Raw genomic sequence first — 20,830 nt, 5'->3', positions numbered from 1 at the left:
GAAATACCAAGTTGCATGTTCCTAACAAGTAACACCCTGATATCCCCGTTATATACGGGGTTTTCTGCATATTTTTTAGCACGCCTGTATGTGCATTTATGTACTGGCCTATGGCCTCATGGGAATACCAAGTTGCATATTCCTAACAGATAACACCCTGTGAGATCCGGTTGCAGAAGTGTAATTTTCCTTTATTTGCGTGCACACAAAACGAACACATTGCTGTATGTTTTCTGTTTATTTCTTAGCAATTTGACTAATTCTTGCACTCTACTCAACGGTATGATTATTGCTGCTTGATTAGATTCAACCTAGTACTCAAGCACCTCCTTCTGGAGCAGCTTCCAAAACACCTGAAAAGAAGCCATCTGCTGGGCAGAAGAAACCTTTGGAAGCAATTGGCTCATCCCCTCCACCATCTGGGTAATTGTTTTTTCAATGCCCATTATTACTCAATTTGATTGTACTTGCTCTTGGTTCCTGAGGCCTTTTTATATTGTGCCAGCAAAAAGCAGAAGGGATCTGGAGGCTTCCATGATCAAAGCATTGACCAGCTGAATGATGTTACTGCAGTTAGTGGTGTTAATCTGAGGGTATACATACTAAGATTCTTTAATGTGCTTTTGTTCTTTTGTGTTGCTTTGTGCATACCTTCCAGCACCCAATTATCAAATGAATTTTAATGCCGTAACTGTTACTTTTGCCAGGAAGAAGAGGAGCAACTTTTCTCTGCTCCCAAGGAAGAGAGTCGAGTTTCAGAAGCTGCTCGTAAAGTTGTACAACTGGAAGAAGAAAGGCTCATTCTACAGAAGGGGCCTCTGACAAAGAAATTAGCAGAGATCAGTTAATACCTTTATCATTCAAGTGTTGTTAAATTGATAGATGAACTCCGTGTTCTATTCTCTAATGTTATTGTTTTCGCAGTGAGAAAATATAATCTGAAGAGCATAGGATGTGACGTAGAGCGTTGTCTATCGATGGTGAGAGATTATATAGCAAGGCCTTTCTCAGATTTTGCTTATGCCTAATCTAACTTGGGCTTTCTCCAGTGCGTTGAGGAGCGGTTACGAGGATTCATAAGCAATACAATAAGGCTTTCAAAACAGGTTCAATTTGCTGGTCTGTGGTCTCATTGACATTTCATATGTAAAATGTAATCTGTGTATTTATTTATCTATTTATTTTTGAAGAGGGTTGATGTTGAAAAATCAAGACATCATTATTATCCTTTATCTTCGGATGTTCGGAGTCATATACTGAGGGTGAACCGGGAAGCTAGAGAACAGTGGGACAGGAAGCTGGCGGCAGATGCCAACAGAATCAGGAAACAGAGTGATGTTAGTTCTGCAAGATGTTTCTGCTTGCATTTAATTTTATATTTACATATACATTCATAGAAGTATGCTTTTGTATGAAGGATTTTTTATGAAGTGGATTTTAGTTTTTTCTGCATCGAATTTATTTAAGATCTTTAACAATTGTCTTACATGCTTATTAACACATTAATTGCCAATATCATGTATGTTATATCTTGTTTATAGCACATACTTTAGATGTTGGTGGTAATGTTGAATGTTTGAGAAGCTCGATAGAAAATCAAATTTGGAACTAATATGGACTATCTGCAAAAAGGCATGTGTTAGGTTTGAGAGTGCATGTGTGACTGGTTCACCAATTCAATCTCAGTTATTATTAGTTTTTTATTAGATAGGAACATCAGTGAATTAGATGTCAGATCTATCCAATGTTTGTTGCATCAGTTAACGTGGGGCATTTGTAGCAGTTGTACAGAAATATGGCAGTACAATTTGTGTGTGCACTGCAAACTTTCAGTTTAATTAGTCAATAAGTCGTTACATGGAAAGAATCAGGCATCCATTGTATAATTTCTGATAGTTTAGTAGGGGACTGTTACGGTGTTGTTTGACCGAATTTGTAACTGCAGGGAGATGACAATTCAGTTGTTTCTTCAGAAAAGGACAAGGCTGAGAGCCGTGGAACATCAAAGCATGCTAAGGTTAGTTCTTCCACTTTCAGGTCTCGGATGATTATTCTGTACATAGATATTACGTACTTGAGATGTGTATGATCTTATATGCATTTTAGACTTACAAGGAGGAAGATGATAAAATGAGAACAACAGCTGCAAATGCTGCTGTGCGAGTTGCAGCAGGGGGAGATGACATGCTTTCAAAGTGGCAATTGCTAGCTGAAAAAAATAAACTGAGAGGTGAAGGAGGCGATGGTTCTTCTGACTCACTGCCAGGTACCATGTTGCCTCACAAGCTTTCACCAAAAGCAGGAAAGGGCTCAAGAGAACAGCAGGAAATTGAAAAGCGAGGCTATTTTTCAATGCTTGGTCCTGGTAAGCTCGTGATCCTTTGGCTGTTTATCAGCCGTAGGAGTTTGTCATTTAGCTTAGTCAGGAAGTTCTTTTTCTTCTTTGAGAAAACGCGAAAACTTTGCATCTCGATGTATTGAAAGATAGAAATATTTGCTAATTTGGTGTTTGCTAGCGAGTCAGTTATAATTGAGAAGTCTTGCTAGTGGTATTACTAGTCCCGAGTCCTATCAGGTACCTAACTGCTATCAGGTATACTAGATTAGTAAGGATCTATTGGTTAAATTAGGAATTGCCTATCTTATCTATTAGAGTTGTGACCTTATAGTATTAGGTTAGTTGATTCGTCTATAAAAGAGAGATGTCATTCTTTTCCAAATGGAAGCAGTCGATCAATCAACCTTATCCGCACTTTCTCTATTCTCTGTTATGGTCCTGCCTTTCCTGATTGTCTCCTGCACAATCTCCTCCTTCGTTCTGTATAGCTACCCCCTACCCTGTCCTGACCCTATATCTCCTATTAACCTCTATTGCCAGCAGCCCCACCCACTTTTTTTTTGTCTCCCCCAATGAAACGTCTCTACCTTACTAGGACGTGTCATGGCTTCTGATGGCACGAACAATATGACCATGGCACAGCTCGGGGAGCAGATGTAGACTTTGACCATTCACATAAATGTGGTTACTGACCAACTGGACGGTCTAGTCAAACAGGTCACTGCCATCAGTGGTTATTTCCCATGATAGCGCCACGGTTATGAGGGTGCCTCTAATGTGGCTAGGTTGTTGCGAACAATTCTTTCTTCTTCAACGCACCCTGGAGGAAGAGAAGGTTTGGCTGGCATCATACCACATTATTTTTCTCGAACACTCGCGAAACATGCATCATTTCGTATTAGAAGAAATGCCAATGTAAGATCAGAACCAGCCAACAGACCAAGCAAAAACCAAACAAGAGAAGACACTAAAAATAAATAAGAGAAGAGGAAAGAACTACATAGGAGCAACACCCCAACCAAACCCACCGGTTCACCCACCAGTTCCCGGCCGTTGCGCCTGGAATTTAGTCCGGCCCTAAAGACCAACACTAGTCTTGCGCACTTTGTCCTCACTCGTGAGCATCCGGTATGAAACTTCCCAGTCGGTTACCCATTCTCAAATTTCTCGAAGCGAAGCATGCTTAACTTTGAGGTTCCTTTCGGATGGGCTCTTGAAAAATAAGGTGCACCTTATTGATATGAGTAGTCTATGATTCCTATTAAGCTGGGATATCACATACACCCCCCTCAAAGGAACCGATGTCCTCGTTGGCCCAGCAGACCCGTTCCCTCTTGGCACGTCTGTGCGCGCTAGTGCCAACATCCACATCTGCCCCATATACGCATCACTAACCCACACACGCCCGTGTAACCGTGAGGGTCGGCTCTGATACCAATTGTAACGCCGTGGCCAAACCCATCGGTTCACCCACCAGTTCCTGGCTGTTGCGCCTGGGATCTAGAATGACCCCACAGATCAACAATAGTCTTTCCTGTGCACTATGTCCTCACTCGTGCGACCTGGGATCAACTTCCCAGTCAGTCACCCATCCTCAAATTACTCCAAGCCAAGCACGCTGAACTTTGAGGTTCCTTTCGGATGGCCTCTAGAAAAGTGATAGCTATAATCTTGACTTAGCGGTGCGTGAGTGGCGGCCGAGCCGTTGTGCTGATGCATGCATGGTTGTTAGCTGCACAGCCGGGTCTTGTTGATCGTGGAGAGATTCCAGTGAGTAGTTAGTGCATGGGTTAGTGGCCTAATGTGGTGGCTGGTTAGGCTAGTGCGTACGTGCGTGACTTGCGGTGTGGCCGAGCGCATGCAGTGGCAAGCCAAGTCAGTGCGTGCGTGCGCGGTAGCTAGCCTGTTGTGTGTGCGTCCGGGTATGAAAAGCCCTCCCATGTACTCATCAAGATGCGCCGGTCTGTTGCCGCGCCACGGTGACGGTATGTGCCGAGCCGAGGGGGAGGGGCCTAAGGAAGATGTAGTCTCCGTTGGGCCGTGGTATGCGCTCGGTCGATGTGAGAGTTCTTCCTGTTGTGCTGCGTGTGTTGGTGTGTACCTCCATGTATATGTGTTCGAGGGAGTTGAGATGAATAGATGCCAACATACAGGCCGTTCGTCGGCCGGGGCGTTCGTCGCTGGAAGTGTGATTTGTTCCTCGTCTTCTACCTCCGTCCGGCGTTCGTCGTCGGAGGGCTTCTTGGCGTTCGCCGCTGGTGGGTTTGTCCCAACATTTGGTATCATGAGCTTGGTTGTCTTGGGCGTAGTTCGCCGTGTCGAAGGCGTGCCGGCGATGGAGGCGTTCATCATTGGCTGCGCGATGGAGCTCCAGGCCGTGTGTCGGCCTATGGAGGATCGTGGCGCAGCGATTGTCATGACAGACACGGAGGCGGCGCATGGTGAGTCCGTGGCAGCACGGCTGCGGTGCGCAGCGAGCGCGTGGCGAAGACGAGGCGCGGCGAGTCCAGCGGTGGCGGCGTCCGTCGATAGCTGCGCGGTGCAGCTCCGCGCCATGCGTCGGCCTATGAAGGTGCTTGGCGCTGTGGAGGCTACGGCGGCACGGCAAGGAGGCCACTAGGCGTGGCGCGACGGCTGGAAAAAGTCAACAGCTTGTGACGCAGCGTGCTGGCCACGGTGCGGAGGCCGGGCTGCACGGCACAGGTCGTCGCGTGCGAGGGATGGCCGGCAACGAGTACAAGGCGATGACTGACGGCGAGCTATATCAAGATTAGAAGGGGAATTGATAGCTATAATCTTGACTTAGCGGTGCGTGAGTGGCGGCCGAGCCGTTGTGCTGATGCATGCATGGTTGTTAGCTGCACAACTGGGTCTTGTTGATCGTGGAGAGATTCCAGTGAGTAGTGGTGGCTGGTTAGGCTAGTGCGTACGTGCGCGTGTATAAAGCCCAATGTTCAAGAAAGCGGAAAGCGTAAGCGAAGCGGAAGGCCACAGCTTAGAGCAATGAGCGCTTAAGCGCAGCTTAATCGCACTTAAGCGTTTTTAGAAATTGGCTAGAATTTGACAGATTTTGAATGATATACACATGAAAATAGGAAGCTTGGCACATGGGTAATTGAAGTAGCATCTGAAATACAGTTCACACAATAGCAAATACATATCAGGTTCGCATAGCAAGCAAAATAACAACTAAAATGCAGTTCAGTTCAAATAGACGTAACCTAACAGATATCATGTGGACAGAATTTTGCCAAAATATGAAGGAAATAGTTCTTGAACATAGCCTAGTAATAAGATAAATAGCATATTGCCATTATTGCACAAGCAGACCAGCAGAAGTAGTACAAAAATTGCCAAATTTTGGTCAAATTTAAATAAAAAATGCTTAATCTACCGCTTAGGGCAAAAGCGAAGCGCTTTGCCATCGCTCAGCGCTTAATCGCGCTTAAGCGTCGCTTAAAAACGCTTTCTTGAACACTGATAAAGCCTCGCCAATCCTCTGTGTATCGTGGGTTAGCTTTGAGTTTGTGTTCAGGAAATAGAAAACACGCCGTATGTGCGGCGGCGGGTGTACGAGCGCCCGGCAAAACCTGTGTCTTTTCTACCTCTTTCTTCCTCCTTCCTGTGTATGTGCCAGAGAGAAGTCAAGTGCGAGAGGTAGAAGAGGGTGAGCTAGGGCAAGGGCTAGACACCAACAAAAAGGAAGGTGCACCTTATTGATATGAGTAGTTTGTCATTCCTATTAAGCCGGGATGTCACACCAGGAAGGCTGGAAACCTAAGCTACAAATAAACAACACGATTTGGCCAACACCGTGTGAGTTGCACTCATAGCATTGTCCGGTGATCATCGCCATCTTCAAGAGGTTGAAAGTCGCCCGCGCATTGTCGTTCCAAGCGAAGCACTTCGTGAGCAGCCGCGTCAATGGCTTAGCGATGATGCCGTAGGTCGGCACAAATTTCCTGTAGTAGCTGGTGAGGTTGAGGAACCCGTGTAGTCTAATGGAGATCTTGGGCACCTACCAAGCCTTCATCGCGCTCGTCTTGCTTGTGTCAGTTGCCACGTTGTCCTTGGAAATGACATGCCCGAGATACTTGAGAGGTTGCGCGAAGGAGCACTTGCTCATCTTGGCGAAAAGTTGATGACGCCTCAGGAGCTCGAGAACTATGCGTAAGGTGCTTCTCGTGATCCTGGATGTTAGCACTGTAAACAAGAATATCATTGAGGAAGACGATGACAAACTTACAGATGTAAGCAACGCAGATTGTGTTCATGAGGCATTGAGAAGTGGCCGGCGCATTGGTGAGGCCATATGGCATCACTAAGAAAGTGGAAATGGCCATTGTGTGTCTTGAATACCGTCTTCTCTTCATCCTTCGGTCTCACGCTAAGGTGGCCGACGCGCAAATCAAGTTTGGAGAAGAATGCGGCGCCGACTAGCTCGTCAAGAAGCTTATCAACGATTGGCAGAGGAAATTTGTTCTTGACGTGATTGTGTTAGGGCGATGGTAGTCGACGCAAAAACGCTAGCTCCCATCCTTCTTCACTAGGAGCACGGGCGCGGCGAACAAGCTCATGTTGTGCACAATGAAAGCCGGCCACAAGCATATGACACACCTGCCCTTCGATCTCATTTTTCTGTACAGGTGAGTATCGACACAACCACGTGTTCACTAGAGGTTATATTGAGCTTCACGGAGAGCTCGGTGCGCTTCATTTGCTTGCTTCACGCGGCGTTCTTCTTGGCGGACAACATCTTGTTCATCAAGTTGCGACGTCGGTCTTGTTGTACTTGAGGTCGTTCGCTATCTTGATGAATTTGGCGCTCGAAGGCAATCTTGCTCTTCACGATGCCGTCGTTCATGCTCGAGGATGCGGTCTCGCAATCCATTGCCTCGGATAGGTATTGACGCTTGAGGTTCTTGGCGGTCGTCTCTGAAGATGAGGACAGTGTCGTAGTGTACTTGCGTCGGATGGAAGCTTCGAAGAATGGCTACTTGAGCTTCTTCTCCTTTATGAAGTCGAAGATGATGAAGACTTGCGGATGGCTATCATTGTTCGAAGTTCATCCATTTGCGTAGCCATCTTGGCGTTGAGATAGTCCCTGTTCCAAGCTTTGGATTGTCGGATGCTGTTGGCGAGGTTCTCGTTGCGTGCATTCGAGGCGTCATTTGCATCATTCATAACGCGTTGAAATCCAAAGTGGTGTAGCTTAGTGACGTAGTCGTTCGTGTCTTGGTCATCAAAGATCAGAGATGAAGTACCTTGCCTATCCATCACAAGACTTGAGCAAGTGTAAGTGGAGAATGAGAAGACAATACCAAAGTTACCTCTTCCCAAAGTTGAGAATGTATCTCATATCGCTCAATGTGGAATGTGAAGATAATGAAATTGGTACCGTATCTTGTTACTCATACACAATAAAGCTTAGTGGCTTGGTGAGGATAAGTGGCACAAACTCATGCAATAGTTAGCAAGATATTGAAAATGTTGAAAGAGATTCACAATTTTCGAATGTGATGCAAATAGATCAATAGTAGGTGTTGAACACGTAACACATACATGGATAGATAGATGGGATTTGTGCAACCAAGGAATGAGCAAAAATGATTTTCCATGACCAAGCTCGTGTTGCACAAATGCAAGAGGCGCTAGCTCGATTGCTCTAATGGGCTAGATACGCACTTGTGCATGAACATATAGGAGCAAACTTGTCGTCTTTCTATCCCAAATATGCCATTGTAAGCATGTATGATACCAAGATAATAACACAAGGTGATGTATGTGAGATGCTCAAAGCTATTGCTTATAAGCTCTCTGTGTCTTTCTCTTTTGCTTAGAAGCTTTTTTTTATAGGCTTCCTTTACCACTATGCTTGATGCTCGAGCCAATATGCAAGACAAGTATGTATGATATGCACGGGAGTAACTTATGACACACAAGATACCAAGATATGGAAGATGGCGTATCACTATAGTGCACAAGTAATGTGGCCTAACAATACTCAAATCCCTAGTCTTAGTGGGTATGGTACGCAAAAGGCTCGGGGCTATCAATGCAATGGCAAGGGAAGATAAGTGGTGACGAAATGGATACCTTCGTCAACACAGTACCTTCGTCGTGGTCGGAGAGGTAACCGGCCTTGCTTCCGGTTGTGGTGTCCAAGGGTGTAGTGGTCATTGTCGTTGAAGAATTCGTTGGCAGTGAAGAATGGGGTGATGTTGATGACGTAGCTGTCCCTACGTAGCCGAAACACCTTAGGAAACGAAAACTGCAAGCTCAAAGAACCACCAACGAAATGGAAATGAAATTGCGGAAGATTTGGTGGATTTTTTGTTGAAGGGCTGGATGCCTGGTAGTGGACCAGATGTCCGGTGGGACCGAATGTCCGTTAGAGTGGATCAAGAGGACACTCAAGAACACAAAGGGTAATCACTCACTCAAGATCCAATTACACATCCACTATAAGGCAAACACACAGGAGATCCACAAAGGTACATGAACAACAGAGGGAAAAGAGTAGCGATGGTAATTTCATTCCAAATCCAAGAGGAGATGAGGTCTTGATGGGGGTAGTCTTCTCCAATCCACAAGAGGATGGGAGGTCTTGGAAATCATTTGGGATTCTTCTCCAAAGAAGGCCTTGATCTCCAATGGGGATGGGGTAAATGAGCAAAGCTCTCTCAATTTAGTCTAATATGCTTTGCTAACCCTAACTAGGAGGTAGGATATGAATATATATAGTGCTAGGCGAGATAGGGTAGGTGGGAGAGAGAGATACAAGGCACTTGGCTGGTTTTGTATGTAGGTAGCTACCTGATGTATGGTCATTCGAGGTAGCACCGGATGTCCAGTCAGGCTGGCCCAGCTTCCGTTGCTCCTTCGCCGGATTTCCGGTATGCACCGGATGTGCGGTCGCTTGAGCACGTCGTGACTTTGGATGCTCCTCGCCGACCCTCTTCGTGTGGTACGAATGTCTGGTGGATGCACCAAATGTCCGGTCACTGTAGTTTTCAGCAGCTCCACTTGGTACTTCTTCCGCTCTGATTCTGTGCTAGCTTGGTCTTCGCTTCGAGCTTCTTCATGATTGTTTCCTTGGTACCTGAGTAGGCATAAGACTTCCGTTTAGTGTCGCACATGTAGGAAATGGTAGTTCAAGGAGTGACTTAACCTTATCTTCAATGGCAGTGCACGGGCTCTTGTCATCGGTCCACTTGGTGCGTGTTGGTGTAGAATCCATGGGGATGACCATTGGGTGCTTTGCGCCAGTGAGACTTCAAAGGTGCAATGGTGACACACAATATCATGCAATAGTGAATCAAGATGTTGAAAATGTTGAGTAAGATCCAAAATGCAAATATGATACAAGTAGATCAAAGAGGAGAGATAGAGCAAGGTCTTGTGCAAACAAGGAATGAGCATACTAGTTTTGCCTAGCAACGACTAAGCTCGTGTTGCACAACACTTGGAGAGACGCTAGTTTGATTGCTCTCGTGGGCTAGATTCGCACTTGTGCACCAAACTACAAGATCAAGCGTATCTTTTTCCTATCCCAAGTATGCTTGTCACAAATATGTATGATGCTCAACTCTTTGATAATAAGCTTGTATCTTTTTCTTCCACTCTTTTTTGCTATATCTTGTTTTACCAATATACCTGAGCCTTGACAAAATATGCAAGACAAGTTTTGCACAAATAGCTAGTCTTATAGGTAATGAGGTAGTCACAAAGATTTGGTGGGGCTATCAAGTCAATGGCAAGGGAAGATAATGGTTGATGGAATGGATACCTTTACCGAGGTCGGAGGGGAACCAACCTTGCTTTCGGTTGTGTTGTCAAAGGGAGTAGTGGTTGTCGTTGATGCAATTGTTGGTGGCGGAGATGACGGTTGATGTAGATGGTGAAACAGTCCCTAGAGCAGCCAAATCACCTTGGTAACGAGACCGAAACGGAAGAACAACTCAAATCGCACAAGGGAAAACCAAGAAAAATTCAGCAGTTTTCAAAGGGAGGTGGACGTTCGAGTAGCTAGCCAGATTCCGGGCTTTGGTCGGATGTCTGGGTTGGTGGCTGGACGACCGGGCAGGTCAACTCGGGTGTTCTTCAGGCGGAATTGGATCTTGAATTTGGGGAGGATGAACGGAATTTTTTGGGGGGACATCAGGGAAATTGGCTAAGGCAATGCGAAGGGAGGCTAGAACTACTAGTAGCATATCAAATCCATGGACCGAAACCAACAAAATCTCACAAGAACCAATAAATTGCAAGAAATTGAAGAGGCTATTTTTGTGGGGATTTTCAAATTCGGCAAGAACAAAACAAAATTAGGCTAGAAGGGTGAGGGGGAGAGGCTCCAAATTGTCCAACCCAAGCTCATGATACCAAATGATGTAGGACCAAGTCCCAATTTGTGCCAATTCTTCACAATTTGGAGGAGAGCAAGAGGAAGAACTCAAATAACTCACGAAACACAAGAGGAAATCACTATATGAACTAGATTCACATCACACATGTGCTATCCAAGCATCCAAGCAAAGAGACACTACTAGATTCACAATCAACAAAAAGAACAAGTAGCTAGGTAAAGTTCTTCCCAAATCTCTAAGGAGAAGTGAGGTCTTGAGAGATAGATCTTCCCCAATCCTATGGATTTGGAGGTCTTGGTAATCCCTTGAGATTCTTCTCCTAATGGAGGCCTTGATCTCCAAAGAGAAGGGTTAGATGAGCAAAGCTCTCAGGTAGTTATAATATGCTTTGCTAACCCTAGAAAGTGAGAGGGGGCTGGTTTATATAGTCTAAGGACGAACTAGAGTAGGTGGGAGGGAGGGATACATGGCTTTTGGCCAAACTGTACGCAGGCCGGGCGACCAGGTTGGTGTCTGGACGTCCAGGCTCAAGCCGGACTGTCCGGGTTGTTAGCGGACATCCGACGGCTGCAGCAGGTGCGGTTTCGCCTGGCATGTTCTTCAGGCATGACACGTCCTCTAGGGGTCGGAAGTATGGGCTCCAGGCCGAACTGTCCGGGCCAAGTCCGGATGAAAAATCAGCGCCCGTCAAGATGGACGTGTGGTTTGGTGACTGGACCGTCCGTTGTAACGTCGGACGTCCAGGTTGGTGGTCGGACTCTGGCTACTCTGGCTTTGACTGCCTTTCTTCCTTGTCTTCTTGCTTCTCCTCCGCCAGGACTTGGCCTTCTTCCCTCACTTCTCCATGGTCGATTCTTGTTACCTGGGTATGTGTAGGGTCCCCGTTTGAGGTAGTAGCCATGTCTCATATGAATGCATAGGAAGTTCAGAAGGACCGAATTCACCTTGGTCTCAATGGCACTTGTGCGTCTGGGGGGGTGTCCATGGGGGTGCTCCGCACCAACCTCGCACTACTGGACTGTCGGCTTGAGGAAGACAATGGCACCGTCCACATAGAAAGGCACAGGGGGGTGGGACCAAATCCAGTGATCAGTAGCCATAGCAATCAACTTATTAAGGACCTCCATGGCCATGGCAGACAACATGGGGGACAAGGGGTACTCTTGCTCTGCCGCAGCATGTGGCGATGAGAAATGGGTTCGCCCGGCACGGAATTCACCAACACCCAAGTGCTTGCCATGATGGAGACAAGAGTCCAGGTCATTTGCACCAACGCACTGCAAAGCACAAAACAGCTGAAGCAAAAAAAAAAAACAGGAAACCGAGTCAAAAGCATGGGCAACTTCCAACTTTCAACTCTAGGAGCACCACTGGTTGATTCGCAGCATGAATTGATTTGGTCATCATTTGAACCAACATGAAGTTGTCCTGGATTGATCCCCATTTGATAGAAGCACATTCATTGGTCGACACGATGGAAGGCAAAACCAGGGCGAGGCAGAGGGACAACTCCTAAGCAACTAACTTCGAGATGCCGTGGACTATACTTATTGGCCAGAATTCCTTGCTCCATGGCATGTTGGGCCGAGGCAGCAGGTTCGTTTGCCATGGAGCGATTGGAGGGGAGTGGAAGGATCGGGCAGCTGGGGCCCAAACTGCAAGAGACTACTGTAGACCTACTACTGGCTGGAACGTGATAGAGGTGTGCTGACATGGCTGTATTGCAAGGAGTGCCTGCATCTTGTTTTCGCCTCTCCAATGTGCAGCAACCACCTGGGAAGCTCACATTGTTGCAACAAGCACAGCTGTTCATGGCAGGATTGGTAGATCACATCGATGTTGAATTGTGGTATCCGCAGGACCTGCATTTGGCCATGAGTATGGCGCGGGCATACGAGGAGGCACCTAATACCACGAGCTGCCACCAAAGCACAAACCAATGATGAGCTGCAATGCAAGGACCAGGACCATAAACCAAAGGATGCATGAGTAGTACTCCTAGTTGTGAAGGGTATGGTTTTGTTGACGAATCGTACTATTAGTTCAGTTGGGATGTGGGTTTAGACTGCTACAACCTACGTTTGAGTATATATTCAACTCGTTGGTTGTCTGTTTCTTGTACATAAAAACGATGCCTATTTTATCCTAGCTGTTCTCATTAGAAAATTCATTCTTGTTAAATTAGGAAGAGTTTTATCTGTTAAGATTGTCTTCTGGGATTGATTAGTTGATCATTTGTGGTGAGTTTCTCTGTAAAAGAAATAGAAGAGCAATGCCAATCTCTTTCAAAGGGAAGCAACAAATCAGTCTTTTTTAGATCAAGCAACAGATCAGTTAATTATCCTGAAAAATGGAGATAGGAATAAATCAGCCTCTGGGAGTTGAATAAAGGAAATAAATATTCCAGGCCTAACTGAGAGTATCTGCCATGCCTACACTTATTTAACCCTGAGTATGTTGTGTTTTTTCATTAGGTGGCGTTAGAAGGTCAGCACACATGAAAGTGGCGCGTAGCATCACGGTGAAGGATGTGGTTGCGGCACTTGAGAGAGAGCATCAGATGTCAAAATCGTCTTTGCTATTCCGGTTACACGGGAGACAGTCGACAGAACCAGCTTCGAAATAGTAGTTGCCCAAATTGCAGTGTTCAGTTTTGTTATTGTTGCATGTTCATGTGTTCTCTTAGCCAACTGCGGATGCATCTTCTCTGGGAGTAGAATGGCTGATATGGGATTCCATTTGTCAAGCAATAATCAATTTTGCAGGCAATTTAGAAACAATAGCTCAATAACAAAATTTTCACAGGATCAGTATGCAGGCGTGCTTGCGCTTATTTCTTCAGGTTTGTATAATCTTGTCATACTCTTCAGTGTGTGGTAACTTCGGATCCACCATGCTTGCTGGTGGTATAGAAAGTGGTTTTGGTGGCGGAAACTCAATTTGGCTGCCGAGCTTTCCTGCACTAGGAATCTGAACCGACCAGATCCATTGAGATTTGCGTCTTTCACGCTGCAGGTGGGACTCTGTGGGAGTCCCACCTACAATCCACCACGTCCCACCATGTTCTGATGTTAAAAAGTGGGCATCCCACCAATTCTAGCATAAATTAGGTGGGAACAAGTGGGATCTCACCTAACAAATACATTTGCAATTCAAACATCACACTTCATAGCCATATATGTAACTGAGCAACTGAGCAAACCTGGTATGCAACTGAGCAGCAGCATGGATTCAGTTACATAGATAGACGAATCGATCAGATCCTACTAAACGTTCTGTTACAGATACAGATGAATCGATCGAATGCACTAAACCTTCAGTTATATATACGGATGAATCCATTAAACCTCCAGTTACTACTGATCAAGTAGACATGCGACGAGGATACGTTGGCTGCCAAGTCAGGCTTCATAGAATAAATTTTTAGCCCGTAAAACTGCAACACTGAACTTTGTAGCTTCATAGAACATGTCCTAACAACTTTTTCTTCTTTTGCCATGAGTGCATGAAGTTGACAACTTTCTACTTCTCCTGAAGAAACAAAGAATGCTTATTAGTAATTACTTGCACACATGAGACGGCCAGCTTGGGTGGCAATGTTTACCAAAAAACTGAAACTATTTTGTCCAACTAGATTTCTGAAGGCTTTTCTTCTTTGACATTTTTCTTCTTTTTTCTAGAAAAGGAGGTTAAAACCCCTTCGACAAATGTCTGCAACTAACAGCAGATGAAGGCAGGCACACAAGAGGAAGAAGATGAGAAACCAGTGAAGCAAACCATCTATCTACTGACCCCTCCCCTGTTTCTCCACCCAGACCTACTAACCAGCAAGGGCCTGCCTGCTTTGCAAAACACCTAGAAAGAATCCTCCCCGAGTGCAAAGCTGCTGCTCACATAAAGTGAACCAGATATAACATTTGCCATTGAAACAAATTGAAACCACCACCTCCTTGTATGCATTCCTCCAGCTTGCAATTAGCTGTGACCCCATAAGCTAGCAGTCATCCAGTCAGATGTGGTGAAGAGAGTATTTTTGGTGAAGGAACAAAAAGTGCAAAGCACAACTAGCATAATTACCTTAGGTGGTTCCAGAGGATCATCCTCTTGATCACCACCATGGTCTCCAACTGTTGGTTCCGCCTTTTGGCGATCTGCAATATTGAAGGCATTCGAAATGAAACATTCAACATGGAAGGTATTATGTAAAGTACGGAAAAATAATAAAAAACATATTACCAGCTGCTCGAAACCAATCCTTGAGGCACATCAGCGTCTCAACAGTACTCGGGATCAAACTACTTCTTTGTTCAGTGATGATCCTTCCTGCATTGCTGAATGCAGCCTTTGCAGGCACTGTAGACGCGGACACTGCCAATATGTCCCGTGCTATAGCTGCAAGCACCAGATACTTTGGGGAGTGAATCTCCCACCACTTTAAGATATCCAATTTCTGTCGGCGAGGAAACAAATCTTCAAGATATCGCTGTAGCTCATTTGAGTTGTGGGATCTTTTCAATCTCAAATGCTTATTCCAGTCATCAAGAGTGCCCTCACCATCCTCCTCTACAACCTCATCACCTTCATCAGAAGTGTTTCCAAATTCAGATGCATATTCAGCAAATAGGATCTTCATCACACTATTCACTTGGGTAAGATATTTCTCTGCGCCACCACCAAAAGTTGCGGTCAGTCGGAAGCCAACATATTCATATTTGTACCTTGGATCAAATATCACCGGCAGACAACTTGTTAAGAATGACTCCTCAAAATATTTGATCCATTTCTTCTCCATCTCTTTCACCATGGCAACAATGGTAGGATCTTCACTTACGACTTCTCTCTCCATTATTTGCTTCACATTCCAGACCTCATAGAAGTATAGGTGAGAGGTGGGATATGTCCTACCCGAGATTTTCTTTGTGGCTGTGTAAAAAGCGCCCAAAAGATGGCAAATAGCTTCGGCCATCTCCCATTCACTAGCCGAAGGAGCAAATTTATAACCTTTGTCAGCTTCTTTCAAGGCTTCGAACGCTGCTCTGAACGGCAATGAGGATTCAAGCATTAGGTACGTTGAATTCCATCGGGTAGGCACATCTAGCGTAGGATGGTTTTTACAAGCAAGTCCCACCCGCACAATCATCGCATCGAATTTCTCCATTCTACCTTGCAAACTCTTGACATACTGCACCGATTCTCTGATTCTATCAACAACTGACGCCATTGCGTCGAGCCCATCTTGCACCACTAGATTCAATACATGTGCAGCACATCTAACATGCAATAATTTTCCACTATGATGTAGAAGATACCTATCTGCCAATTTTTTTCTCAAGTGGCCAACCATCGAGGTATTAACTGATGCATTGTCTAGGGTAAAGCTAAAGATTTTGTCTTCAATTTTCCAATTTCTTAAGCTATTTTGCACCATGTCAAACATGTTATGAGCGTTGTGCGGAGTTTCCAGGAGGCAAAATCTGATTATTCTGTTTTGTAGAGTCCATGAGCCATCAATAAAGTGGGCAGTTATGCATAAATAACCCAGCTTCTGATTGGATGTCCACATGTCACCCGTTAATGATACTCGAGAACTTAGATTGCTAAAAAGTGCTTGAATTTCTTTTTTGTGTCTATCATATGCATCAATGCAATCTTGCTTAATTGTTTCTCTGCATACCACGTTGAACCATGGATTCAAGGTCTTAACAAAGGACCTAAAGCCAGGATATTCAACAAAAGTGAAAGGTAATTCATGTAGCACAATCAACTTTGCCAGTGCTCTATGTGCACGCCCTTGGTCAAATTTCCACTCTGGATCAATTGCACTATTAGTTCGTATCTTGGCAACCATACCATCCATTTTAGATCTCTCCTCACATACCAACAAATGTTTATTGATATGACTTGTCCCTAACTTTTTTGAGGCAGGAAATAGTTGGTTGCAGTAAGTGCAACGTCCTTGTGCAAGCATTCCATCAATATAGATTGGTTCTGCCTCTTTCCAAATTTTTGATTTTAATTTTTGTGGTCTGCGTGAACCAAGGTTTGCTACTTTGGGTGACAGTGCCAGCAGTGAAGGCTGTGATGGGGATAGTGACTTGTGGGTGCTAAATTATTATGGTTCTCACAAGAGCGATGATTTGGCGCCTGGGCTCAGATGAGCCCGCGCATGAACAGTACCGGCGTTAAAAATAAAAATAAAATAAAAAAATTCAATATTTTTGTGATGCAAGATGCTGAAATGCGTGATGTTCATGCAGAATTTCATGAAATTTGGACATTCGAGGAGATCGTGACAAAAATTCAGGTTTGTGAGAAACATTTGAAAACAACATTATTCATGCCCGATTTTATCTTTTTGCCGCGCGCTCCTAGAATGTCCAATCTCCATCAAATTTTGCATGAACATCACGCACATGCGCATCTTGCTTGCAAAAAGAATTGATTTTTTTTTCTAATTTTTATGACATTACTGTTCACCAGGCTCATCTGAGCCTGGGCTGAGAGGTGGAATATCGGGTTCTCAAGATCTAGTTATCAGAGTTATCTACCTTACTATGCTATTTTTGGTTACCAGGGTGCTAATGTCACGCCCAATATGCGATCCTATTCGAGAGGAACTCGAAGGTCCCACCAAGGATAGAGCCGCGTATTGAAGACGCTTTTGCAAGGCTGAGAGGTGGATTATCGGGTTCTCAAGCTCTAATTATCAGAGTTATCTACCTTACTATGCTATTTTTGGTTACCAGGGTGCTAATGTCACGCCCAATATGCGATCCTATCCGAAAGGAACTCGAAGGTCCCATCAAGGATAGAGCCGCATATTGAAGACGCTTTTGTAAGGTGGATATCATAACATCGTACCATTACCTAATGGATGGGGGTACATACAAAAGGCATACAAATACCACATGAATACAATAACATCATACATAAGAGCAACATCCGACTACAGATGAAACACAAATAGAAACTCAAATGACATCCACCCTGCTAGCACAGGTTGGCGACCAGAAACCTATCCCCTGAACGGAGAAGAAGCAGAAGAAGAACTCCAAAACAAGCAAACATCGCTCTCACGTCATGATCATCGCATTACCTGTACCTGCAACTGGTGTTGTAGTAACCTGTGAGCCACGAGGACTCAGCAATCCCACTACCATGGGTGTCAAGACTAGCAAAGCTTAATGGGTATGGAAAGGATAAGCGGTGAGGTTGCAGCAAGCGACTAAGCATTTGTATGGTGGCTAACTTACGATACAAGAATAAGATGAAAATCTACGCAAACGGTCGCAAACTAGTAATGATTAAGAAGTGATCCTGAACTACTTACGTTCAAACATAACCCAATCATGTTCTCTTCTCGAACTCACCCGAAAAGAGACCATCACGGTTACACACGCGATTGGTGTATTTCAATTCGAATCTGGTGTCAAGTTCTCTACAACCGGATATTAAAAACTCCTATTTGCCACATAACCGCGGGCACGACTCTCAAAAGTTTAAACCTTGCAGGGGTGTCCCAACTTAGCCCATGACACCACACGATCCGCGGAGGAATCCTCCATCTCGGGACCCTCCGATCAGACTCGGACATTTCGACAATGGTAAAACAAGTCTAGCAAGACAACCCGGTGCATCGATACCCCGATAGGAGCCGCACGTATCTCGATCTCAGAACAACACCTTCTATGCTAAGTGGACGATAGCCAAAATACCTCGAGTTGCCCCGAGGTGGCATCGCCGACTGCTAGGTAGGTGAACCAACACTCATGAGGAGCACTGACTCGGAGGGTTGATTAAGAGACCTCGGGGGCCGGCAGGTCCCTATGCAAGTTTTTAGTGGTTATTAGGCAAATGGTAAAACCAATGTTGGGCCTTGCTGGAAGAGTTTTATTCAAAGCGAACTGTCAAGAGGGGCCCATAAACCCTCATCGTGTTAGGGACGCAAAATCAAGGAACATAACACCGGTATGATGGAAACTAAGGTGACAAGAGTGGAACAGAACACCAGGCATAAGGCCGAGCCTTCCATCCTTTACCAAGTATATAGATGCATGAATTAAATAAGATATCTTGTGATATCCCAAGATATCCATGTTCCACATGGAACAACCTGCAACTGCACCTGCAACTAGCAACACTATAAGAGGGGCTGAGCAAAGCGGTAACATAGCCAAACGATGGTTTGCTGGGATGGTGACAAAGGTTAGAGGCTGTTTCATGGCAATTTGGGAGGCTTGATAAACAAGTGGTAGGAAGCGCGACATAGTGGTAGCATCAAGACAACTAGCATAGCAAAGATAGTAGTGAGATCCAAGGTGACGGTCATCAATGCAAATATGACATGATTATGCTCCTAAAACATGTTGACATGATGCTAAAACATCACACATAAAGATATAATAAGACAAAAAAGCAAGTTATAACAGTTTTTAGCAGAATATATCATTTAGCACTCCTGCAATAGTGATTACATTAACTATATGCACTCAAACAAGCATGAAACTATAACCACCATGTAGAGCATCAAGAGATGAACATTCTGACATATCATGCATGCAAAACGGAGCAACATGGACAAAATTATGATATGATGAAGATGCACACATAATGTTTGGAAACTGGGACTTGGAGAAAAAGACAACCTCTCGGGAAAACGGGACGGAGACGTGCGGGGACGGAGCGTTCGGGACGGCGCTGGCGCCGTTTGGTTCGGGGGTCGAGGCGATCCGGGACAGGGTCGTCCTGGCCGTGGGCAGAGGAGGCCATGGCCGCGACTGCTTGGCGCAGGGGCGGCGACGACGTCGGGAAAGGCGCGGGCCGACCGGATCTAGCAGCGGGGGCGCCGGATCTGTCGGTTCCCGGGGTTGTCGGGGCACCGGTGCGGTGGAGCTCGAAGTTGGGCGGCGAGGAGGCGGCGGTCGGCGACCTGGCTCGGGGCGGCGGAGAGACGGGATAGGGAGGAGCTCAGGGCGGAGCTCCAGCGAGTGGGCGCAGGTGGCGGCAGTCGGGCGGCGGTGCAGCTGCGGGACGGCTCGGGCCCTCACGCGGGGAGGCGCTTGGGCGAGCAGCGGCTGCGAGGGAGATCGGGATCGAGCGCGGGGATCCTGGCGAGCGGGTGCGCTCGGGCTCGCGGTGTGACCAGATGGGCCCGGCGGGCCGCACGCGAGCTTGGGAGGGCCTGCGGTGGTGGGAGGAGCTGGGGAGGCGACGTGGCGCATTGTGATTGGCTGCGGGCGGCGGTGGGCATGTTCGGCAGCTGGGCGGACGTGTCCGACTGCATGAGGAGGAGGGGAGCTAGGGTTTGCCCGGAAAATTAGGAGGGGGAGGCTTATTTATAGGTAGAGGGAGCTAGGAGAGGGCTATGGAAGTGCCGTTCTCGCCCACACGATCGTGATCCAACGGCGAATAGCATGGAGGGGGTTTAGATGGGCTAGTGGGTTGTTGTGGAGGGGTGTTGGGCTGCAAAGAGAGAGGGGTCCGGCAGTTAACGCGGTTAACCGTTGGGGCATGAAATGACCTCTAAATGGAACACAATTTGACAGGTGGTCTACCGGTGATGTACCCAGACCACTCGTCAAGTCTCGGCCCATTTCGAGAATGTTTTTTCCCGCTCACGAAACAAGATCTGGGAGGTGCGGCAGGCGCGTGCGAGTGTGGTTGGGCTCAGAATGGACAACAGAGAGAACTGGGAGACCCGAATGGATGCAAGTTTTAAAAGATATGCAAATGAAATGCACATGATGACATGACAAAGTGCAACACGTAAGCGAATGACATGGCAACGACGATGAATAAACTGGATGACATTTGGCTCATCGGTCTCGGGGCATTACAACTCTCCTCCACTAACAAAAGATTTCGTCCTGAGATCTTAGGAACGAGACGGAATAAAAAGAGGATGAGGTGAAGTAAGAATGCAAGAGAGAATATGAACAAAGTTGAGAGCAGTTCATAGAAAAGAGGAACAACGAATATGACGAGAATCAAAAGTTTAAGGAATAAGATAGACTCTGAAACCACTCCAGTTAGAACAAGGTAGAAAAAAGAATAAGAATGAAAGAATTTTGACATCACTCCGGCTGAAAACGGACGGAATAGAACATGAACTTCACAAGATGGGATG

General features: G+C 45.9%; 2 protein-coding genes across 3 annotated transcripts in view; one reads left to right on the top strand and one right to left on the bottom strand.

Annotated features, from left to right (window-relative positions):
- Nucleotides 1–14,490, top strand: part of LOC119296116 (transcription initiation factor TFIID subunit 4b-like) — a 22,953-nt gene extending 8,463 nt beyond the window's left edge. The window contains exons 6-14 of one of the 2 annotated variants that reach the window (XM_037574513.1): nucleotides 305–423; nucleotides 506–593; nucleotides 708–843; nucleotides 925–980; nucleotides 1,050–1,106; nucleotides 1,191–1,337; nucleotides 1,946–2,017; nucleotides 2,107–2,365; nucleotides 14,385–14,490. In XM_037574513.1, the coding sequence (XP_037430410.1) occupies nucleotides 305–423; nucleotides 506–593; nucleotides 708–843; nucleotides 925–980; nucleotides 1,050–1,106; nucleotides 1,191–1,337; nucleotides 1,946–2,017; nucleotides 2,107–2,365; nucleotides 14,385–14,425 (975 nt within the window). In that variant the 3' untranslated portion in view covers nucleotides 14,426–14,490. Of the gene's footprint in view, nucleotides 1–304; nucleotides 424–505; nucleotides 594–707; nucleotides 844–924; nucleotides 981–1,049; nucleotides 1,107–1,190; nucleotides 1,338–1,945; nucleotides 2,018–2,106; nucleotides 2,366–13,178; nucleotides 13,538–14,384 lie in introns of those variants that run through there. The other variant, XM_037574512.1, reaches the window with a different exon arrangement.
- A 174-nt stretch (nucleotides 14,491–14,664) lies between these two features.
- LOC119296117 (zinc finger BED domain-containing protein RICESLEEPER 2-like) lies at nucleotides 14,665–16,548 on the bottom strand. Its single transcript, XM_037574514.1, has 2 exons — nucleotides 14,941–16,548; nucleotides 14,665–14,855 (listed from the first exon to the last, which is right to left on the bottom strand). The coding sequence occupies exons 1-2, from the start codon at nucleotides 16,265–16,267 to the stop codon at nucleotides 14,680–14,682; spliced, it is 1,503 nt and encodes a 500-aa protein (XP_037430411.1). The 5' UTR covers nucleotides 16,268–16,548; the 3' UTR covers nucleotides 14,665–14,679.
- Between the last annotated feature and the right edge of the window lie 4,282 nt (nucleotides 16,549–20,830).

This window comes from Triticum dicoccoides, chromosome 4B (genome assembly GCF_002162155.2).
Source record: "Triticum dicoccoides isolate Atlit2015 ecotype Zavitan chromosome 4B, WEW_v2.0, whole genome shotgun sequence".
In the NCBI taxonomy this organism is placed as follows: domain Eukaryota; kingdom Viridiplantae; phylum Streptophyta; class Magnoliopsida; order Poales; family Poaceae; genus Triticum; species Triticum dicoccoides.
The sequence above is the reverse complement of the archived record's forward strand: the minus strand, read 5'-3'. Positions and strand labels throughout refer to the sequence as shown.

Bases quoted from the DNA above. Each gene is read 5' to 3' on its own strand.
- LOC119296117 (XM_037574514.1), bottom strand. From the start codon at position 16,267: ATGTGGACATCCAATCAGAAGCTGGGTTATTTATGCATAACTGCCCAC. The intron at 14,856-14,940 runs GTAATATGTTTT...TCAATATTGCAG, and splicing joins GGATTGGTTTCGAGCAGCTG to ATCGCCAAAAGGCGGAACCA.